Here is an 8,349-nt window from a genome sequence, read left to right as displayed (position 1 = left end):
AAATAACTTGTTTTGTTTGTTTGTTCCCCAACATACTATTATTATACAACAGTAAAACATCAGCAAGACTGTGTCTGCTAAATGTCTTTAGCATTACCAGACCTATTTCAAGAGTCGAGTAGGATGGTGTCAGGAAGGAAGAAGGAATAAGGAAGGACTTGTAAATGATAACCCGAGTCCTAAATGGAAACGCTAGACCAGACTAGGGGAAGTTAAGGGGCTTCAAGCTAGAATGAGAGTGAAAAGATTCTGATCATAGAACCGAATATCTCAACGGAGAAGGGCTCCGGACTAGGTTACAATTGGCCAGGCCAATCCTGGGACTTATCCCCGGGAAAGGGAAAATCAGAAAGGCCCAGAAACATACATACAACTAGACTTGGGGTGAACGAGGAACATGATTAGCTGAGAAGAGCCAGGATTCTCAGCGAGGCAGAACCCATACCAGGCCCCAGCCCGGGACATGCAGGCCCTTTGAGTAACAGGGCCTGGACGCTGGAACACCCGAGAAAAGTGCCGAGGCTGGGAAGGGTGATCACAGCATCACAGCTGAGGCCGGGCAGCTGAAGACATGGGTGAATCTAGGAGAAGAAAGGCAGCGTACTTCTTCCGAGTGAGAGACAGAAAGAGAGGACCCGAGTCTCACAGCCCTGAGGGAACTGACACGCAGACCCCACTCCAGTCCCCGGGGGCCCAACGTGAGGGGAGGACCTGGACGGTTACCGGCGGAAACGGTTTCCAGGTGAGAGGTCACCCGAGGGACAGGCAGCTGCTCAACCAATAGGACCAGCTCTCAGGGCGGATGCTGCCTCTCATTGGCGGCCGTTAAGAATGACCAGTAGCCAATGAGTCAGCCTGGGGGGCGTAGCAGTGACGTCAGTTGCGGAGGAGGCCGCTTCGAATCGGCAGCGGCCAGCTTGGTGGCATGAACCAATCAGTGGCCTCCAACGAGTAGCGAGTTCACCAATCGGAGGCCTCCACGACGGGGCTGTGGGGAGGATATATAAGCCGAGTCGGCGACGGGCGCGCTCGATACTGGCTGTGACTACACTGACTTGGAGATTTGGGCTTTTGCGGGTTTGAGAGGTAAGCGTCGCGGCCTGCTTCCAGGCCTACCCTGATTCTGATTCGTGGCTCCTCCTGACCCTGAGACCTCTGTCGCCCTCAGATCAGAACCGTCGTCGCGTTTCGGGGCTACAGCCTGTTGCTGGACTCTGTGAGACACCTGACCGACCGCTGAGCGACTGACTGGTCCACAGCGCCGGCAAGATGAAGTTCACTGTGGTGGCGGCGGCGCTGCTGCTGCTGTGCGCGGTGCGGGCGGAGGAGGAGGACAAGAAGGAGGATGTAGGCACGGTGGTTGGCATCGACTTGGGGACCACCTATTCCTGGTAAGTGGCAATCGTCGGAGGAGGTTGGGGGGGGAGTGGGGCGTGGCCTCCGGGGCTACCGTGAGAAAGTGCGGTGCTGATTCCTTTTCTGTGGGGTTTTCCATCAGCGTCGGTGTATTCAAGAACGGCCGCGTGGAGATCATAGCCAACGATCAGGGCAACCGCATCACACCGTCGTATGTGGCCTTCACTCCTGAAGGGGAGCGTCTGATTGGCGATGCGGCCAAGAACCAACTCACGTCCAACCCGGAGAACACGGTCTTCGACGCCAAGCGCCTCATCGGACGCACTTGGAATGACCCTTCCGTGCAGCAGGACATCAAGTTCTTGCCATTCAAGGTCGGACCCGGTTTTTTTTTTTATCTCATGCTGATGGGGCGGGGGCAACGCAAGTATTTAGGGGTTGAGACTTGGCAGAAAAGAAAAACACTGTTCAAAGGACTTAAAAGGATGTGGTCGGAATTTATGTAACGGTTTTTAGGTGTAGTCGTTTTTAGTGTGCAAGACACATTGTTACAAAGTCTAGAAATTGGAACAGACTAAAACTGTGGGTCCATCTTCAATACAGCTGTGCTCACTTTTAGTTGAGATTCCCCCTAAGGGACTTAGATGAATCAAGCTATGAGAGAGAGAGGAAATGAATTTTTTTTTTAATCCTTTGTGGTGTAATTGTTTCCGATTCGGAAAAATTACCCTTAAATTACTTTATGCCATAGGTGGTTGAAAAGAAAACTAAACCATATATTCAAGTTGATATCGGAGGTGGGCAAACCAAGACATTTGCCCCAGAAGAAATTTCTGCTATGGTTCTCACTAAAATGAAGGAAACTGCCGAGGCGTATTTGGGAAAGAAGGTAAATAACATGGGGCCAGTGATCTGTGTTTGATTGCAGTTGCTTCCCTAGCATGACTTGTGTAGGCAAGCCATGGTTTGAAGTCTTTTAATTTGAACTGCTAGGCCTTTTTTTTTTTTTTTTTTTTTTTTTTAGGTGCTTTGTGGGAGGTCAAGGTAAATGCTAGTTATAGTTAGTCTTCATGAGTTACTCTTAATTCTAATGACAAGTCTATGATTTAGCAGTAAGCTGGCTTAGAAACTGTTGTGGTGTGACTAGTTGATAAGTGTAACAGAAGTAACAACACAGTACATTTCAATCATCCTCGTTGTCCTCCTAGGTCACCCATGCAGTTGTGACTGTACCAGCTTACTTCAATGATGCCCAGCGGCAAGCAACCAAGGATGCTGGCACCATTGCTGGACTGAATGTCATGAGGATCATCAATGAGCCGTAAGTATGGAGCTCAGGCCTAGTGGATTTGCCGAGTAGGGAGAGTATGAGCCTGACCAAGCTTTCTCCTCCTCTTCATGCTCACAGAACAGCAGCTGCTATTGCATATGGCCTGGATAAGAGAGAGGGAGAGAAGAACATCCTCGTGTTTGACCTGGGTGGTGGGACCTTCGATGTGTCTCTTCTCACCATTGACAATGGTGTCTTTGAAGTGGTGGCCACTAATGGGGACACTCATCTGGGTGGGGAAGACTTTGATCAGCGGGTCATGGAGCACTTCATCAAGCTGTACAAAAAGAAGACTGGGAAAGATGTCAGAAAGGACAACAGAGCTGTGCAGAAACTCCGGCGTGAGGTAGAAAAGGCCAAGAGAGCCCTGTCTTCTCAGCATCAAGCGAGGATTGAAATTGAGTCCTTCTTTGAAGGAGAAGACTTCTCAGAGACCCTTACTCGGGCCAAATTTGAAGAGCTGAACATGGTATGCTCCTGAATTCTGGATACCTGAATGCAGGATAATTAAACAGTGTCTGGGTACGGTCAGCACAGTAACCATGCCTCTCTTTTCTCTTTTGCTAGGACCTGTTCCGCTCTACCATGAAACCTGTCCAGAAAGTGTTGGAAGACTCTGATCTGAAGAAATCTGATATTGATGAGATTGTTCTGGTTGGCGGATCTACTCGAATTCCAAAGATTCAGCAGTTGGTGAAAGAGTTCTTCAATGGCAAGGAGCCGTCCCGTGGCATCAACCCAGATGAGGCTGTAGCATATGGTGCCGCTGTCCAGGCTGGTGTCCTCTCTGGTGATCAAGATACAGGTAGGTGGTTGTCACTGCATCTTTTCATGTCTGAGTGGCTTGATGGGAAGACTGTGGCTTTAGGAAGCTGAAGGGTAAGGAGTAACAGGGAAGGAAGGACAGTGATGACAAGACTCGGCTTTAAGTGTTTATGCTTAGAGCCTAGGCAAATGACAGTGGGGAAGATGGCAGAGTTCATTGGGAGATTGCTTGGTAGTACTCTTAGGACTGTAATTAAAACCAAACCCGATTCATTCTCCTTTGCAGGTGACCTGGTTCTGCTTGATGTGTGTCCTCTTACACTTGGTATTGAAACTGTGGGAGGTGTCATGACAAAACTGATTCCGAGGAACACTGTGGTGCCCACCAAGAAGTCTCAGATCTTCTCCACAGCTTCTGATAATCAGCCCACCGTAACAATCAAGGTCTACGAAGGTAATTACTTTCCTTCACGAATAGTGTACGTTAGGAAAGAATGTGACTTTGGGTTTAACAGTATTATTAAACTGCCCAGGGAAAGAAGGATCTTTTGTAATTCAGATGAAGAGGTGCTTAGTTGGACCAGTGTTGAATTTTAGGTTCAGTACTTGGCATTCATATCCATAGCTTTTGGAATACAAAGACAAGAAGGGCTTACAATGTTGTTTTTTTTTTTTTTTTGGAGCTGGGGACCGAACCCAGGGCCTTGCGCTTCCTAGGCAAGCGCTCTACCACTGAGCTAAATCCCCAACCCCTTGTTTTTTTTTTTTTTAAAGATTTATTTATTTTATGTGAGTACACTGTAGCTGTCCTCAGACACACCAGAAGAGGGCATCAGATCTCATTACAGATGTTTGCAAGCCACCACATGGTTGCTGGGAATTGAATTCAGGACCTCTGGAAGAGCAGTCAGTGCTCTTAACCACTGAGCCATCTCTCCAGCCCACAATGCTTTTAAGAGCTGAAATACAGTTAAGAGCTGTAGCAACCAGTGAGTTGCTGCTCTTGGTCCAATACTGAGTTACTTTTATCTCAATAAAGGGTTCTTGCTCCATATTCTAGCAAGTTGAAATGTAAGGATCCTGGTGCACTGAGACTTGTCAATAAAAAGTTTTTCCTGTGTTCTTACTCAAGGTGAACGACCCCTGACAAAAGACAATCACCTTCTGGGTACATTTGATCTGACTGGAATCCCTCCTGCTCCCCGTGGGGTACCCCAGATTGAAGTCACCTTTGAGATAGATGTGAACGGTATTCTTCGAGTGACAGCTGAAGACAAAGGGACAGGAAACAAAAACAAAATCACCATCACCAATGACCAAAACCGCCTGACCCCTGAAGAAATTGAAAGGATGGTCAATGACGCCGAGAAGTTTGCTGAGGAAGACAAAAAGCTCAAAGAGCGCATTGACACGAGGAATGAATTGGAAAGCTATGCTTACTCTCTTAAGAACCAGATTGGAGATAAAGAGAAGCTGGGAGGTAAGCTGTCTTCTGAAGATAAAGAGACCATGGAGAAAGCTGTAGAGGAAAAGATTGAATGGCTGGAAAGCCACCAGGATGCAGACATTGAAGACTTTAAAGCTAAAAAGAAGGAACTAGAAGAAATTGTTCAGCCAATTATCAGCAAACTCTATGGAAGTGGAGGCCCTCCCCCAACTGGTGAAGAGGATACATCAGAAAAAGATGAGTTGTAGGTGCACTGATCTGCTAGAGCTGTAATATTGTAAATACTGGACTCAGGAACTTTCGTTGGGAGAAAATTGAGAGAACTTAAGTCTCGAATGTAATTGGAATCTTCACCTCAGAGTGGAGTTGAAAATGCTATAGCCCAAGTGGCTGTTTACTGCTTTTCATTAGCAGTTGCTCACGTGTCTTGGGGTCAGGGAGAGGAGGAATTGGCTATTTTAAAATTGGGGAAAAGCTGGGTCAGGGTGTGTGTTCACCTTGGATATGTTCTATTTAATGGTTGGGTCATGCACATCTGGTGTAGGAACTTTTTTCTACCATAAGTGACACCAATAAATGTTTGTTATTTACACTGGTCTAGTTTTTGTGAAAAGCTTGTAATTATATCCATCTTTTATTTTAGATAACTAAAATTTAAGACTGGATTCTCAGGTGTGTCTGTCTTATGTGGGCAGGGAAGGGGGCGGGGCTGTGATGCTTCGGGTGATACCACTTCCTGGGCATTTGTCTAGCTTTATAGCAAGGTAGACATGTTTGCTGCTTACTCCCCGGGCAAGGGTTATTTCACAGTGCCCAAGTCCAGTTCTCTTGAACATGGTTGAAATCATACTTCCCCTTTGTAAAATTGCTGTCTGTGCTTTTAATTTTTCAAGATAAGGTCTTTGTGTGGTTCTGGCTGTCCTCAAACTCAACACTGTAGCCCTGGCTGGCCTTGAGCTCAGATCCATCTGTCTTCTTCCCAGGGATTAAAGTGTGCACCACCGTTTCCCTTTCCGACTTCTGTTACAAGTAGTGCTATGGGGCTGCCTGGAATCTCTTAATTGATCATGTTCCAGGCTGTGGCAGAAGTGTGACAAGTCCCAGCCTAGTCCAGGGAACTGAGGCTGATGCACTCAGTGGTGGGCATTATCTCACACTAGTGTCAAGGCCCAGTGTTAATCCTCTGGACTTGGAAAAAAAGTTGATATACACTTGTATTTTATATTTTGTGGTGTATCCACAGGCCCTTGATACACTAAGCACTTAGTATCATTGGGTGGTATTCAGTTTGTAATTTATATTTGAAGGTGTATGGTTGACAGTGAATGGTGGCACATACCTTCCATCCCAGCATTCAGGAAGCAGAGGCAGGAGGATCTCTTAGGGCCAGACTGGTTTATAGAGTGAGTTCTGGGCAAGCTAGGGCCTTGTAGAGAAAAAATGCCGAGAAAAAATGCATATTTAATAGCTTGAGGATTTAACACAATTGGTAGAGCGCTTATCCAGCATGCATGAAGCCCTTGATTTATTTGATAATCAGCACTACATACTGGGTGTAGTGGCTCAGGCTGGAGGCATACAAGATTCATTTTGTAGTTCATGAGAACACAAACATGCCCTTAAGCCTAATTTGGTTAGAATTCCTTTTTCTAAAATGTCTTAGTGGTATTATGGTAGGGTATATACGGTAACCCTGAAGTTAGCATTTTCCCAAGACCAACAAACCAGCCTGGTGGTTTTAAGATCTGAGCCCTGTCCTCCTCAGCTGTAGGCACAATCCCTGGGTTTATTGTGATCTTGCAGACTGGACACTCGGCTAGTCAGTCAGTAGAATGCTCTCGCTACTTACTGCTTGTGAGACTTACGCGTATGAGGCCAAACACGGTCACTGACTTGCTGTTCATTTAATGAACAGAATGATTTGCTGTTCATTAAAAGTGTATAAAAACCATCTTCTGTTAGAACCAAATGACAGGAGCATACTTTTTAATTGACTTGTTTATTTTTTGAGACCGAGTCTTGATCAATGACGATTTTTTTCTAGTGCTAATGTGAAATTCAGTACTGCCCAAGAGAGGTGTTTTCTAACTGGGCAACCAGCTATCAGATTCATTTACTAAGAATGGTAGATGTGGGGGTTGGGGATTTAGCTCAGTGGTAGAGCGCTTGCCTAGGAAGCGCAAGGCCCTGGGTTCAGTCCCCAGCTCCAAAAAAACAACAACAACAAAAAAAAAAGAATGGTAGATGTGGGAACCTGACCACAACCCTGTTGTCTCACTCTTGAGCTTCCTTTTTGTGCACTCTGTGATAGATGCTAGTAATTCCTACACTTAGGAGGCTGGCTGAGGCAGGAGGATTATAACAAGTTCAAGGCTACACTGAGATCTTTTTTTTTTTTTAGATTTATTTATTTTATTTATATGAGTACACTGTAGCTGTTTTCAGACACACCAGAAGAGGGCATCAGATCTCATTACAGATGGTTGTGAGCCACCATGTGGTTGCTGGGTTTTGAACTCAGGACCTTTGGAAGAGCAGTCAGTGCTCTTAACCATTGAGCCATCTTTCCAGCCCCTACATTGAGATCTTATGTCATCTTTCTTACTCTCATCCACCCTTCCTAAGAGAGGGGAGAGGCACGATAGCACATGTCTATAATCCTAACATACTCTGGGACACTGAGGCAGGATGGTGACAAACTTGAGGCCAGCTTAGGCTGTCAGATTTTCATCTCAAAGACAAATATTTGGGGCCAAGTCAAATGTTAAAGTTGATTTGTTCAGCTTCATGCTGGGTCAAGGGATGGTTAAGAATAACAAGAGTCAGTCTTCATCCTTTGACCCCCCCCATTGCCAGCACTTCTTTAAAAAAAAAAAACAGGGTCCTACTATGTAGACATGCACTACCACACCCAGCTTTTTTCCCTTTAAGATGGGTCCTATGCCCATGTCTGAACAAGGTTTAGGGGAGGTACATATTCTGTGTCGAGCACCTGGATCCCCTGTACTGGAATTACAGGGAGTCGGCAGTTATGTGGGTTCTAGGAACTGAACCTGGGTTTCCTGTAAGAACAAGACCTCTTTACTGCTAGGCTACCTCTCTGGCCCCTTGCCTGCACTTCTTTCTAGTCATTAGCTAATGCATATTAAAAAGAGATTCCGGGGTTGGGGATTTAGCTCAGTGGTAGAGCGCTTGCCTAGGAAGCACAAGGCCCTGGGTTCGATCCCAGCTCCAAAAAAAAAGAACCAAAAAAAAAAAAAAAAAAGAGATTCCAACTTACGTCTACTCCAAATATAGCTTGGATATCTACAGATTTTAATGCTGGTAAAAATGTACACTGGAATTGTTTACACTGGGCTATCCAGTTACCAGAGTTGATTAAGTGCAAGACATGTATTTTATTTTTGGCAGTCCTGGAACTCACTATGAAGACCAGGCTGGCCTCAAACTC

The 8,349-nt window shown here is 45.9% G+C and overlaps 1 protein-coding gene across 1 annotated transcript; it reads left to right on the top strand.

Moving 5' to 3' along the window:
- Positions 1-992: 992 nt before the first annotated feature.
- Positions 993-5,495, top strand: Hspa5 (heat shock protein family A (Hsp70) member 5). The gene is made up of 9 exons (XM_032902680.1): positions 993-1,086; positions 1,169-1,391; positions 1,499-1,730; positions 2,108-2,245; positions 2,565-2,677; positions 2,765-3,155; positions 3,254-3,491; positions 3,738-3,905; positions 4,584-5,495. Exons 2-9 carry the CDS (start codon positions 1,270-1,272, stop codon positions 5,144-5,146), a joined length of 1,965 nt encoding a protein of 654 aa, XP_032758571.1. The 5' UTR covers positions 993-1,086; positions 1,169-1,269; the 3' UTR covers positions 5,147-5,495.
- Positions 5,496-8,349: the final 2,854 nt, after the last annotated feature.

This window comes from Rattus rattus, chromosome 5 (assembly GCF_011064425.1).
Source record: "Rattus rattus isolate New Zealand chromosome 5, Rrattus_CSIRO_v1, whole genome shotgun sequence".
NCBI lineage: Eukaryota > Metazoa > Chordata > Mammalia > Rodentia > Muridae > Rattus > Rattus rattus.
Note: the sequence above shows the minus strand (reverse complement) of the source record. Positions and strands in the feature narration are given on the sequence as shown.

Coding starts and splice junctions, on each gene's coding strand:
- Hspa5 (XM_032902680.1), top strand. CDS start 1,270: ATGAAGTTCACTGTGGTGGCGGCGGCGCTGCTGCTGCTGTGCGCGGTG. Junction 2,246..2,564: donor AGGCGTATTTGGGAAAGAAG/GTAAATAACATG, acceptor TTGTCCTCCTAG/GTCACCCATGCAGTTGTGAC. Junction 3,492..3,737: donor CTCTGGTGATCAAGATACAG/GTAGGTGGTTGT, acceptor TCTCCTTTGCAG/GTGACCTGGTTCTGCTTGAT.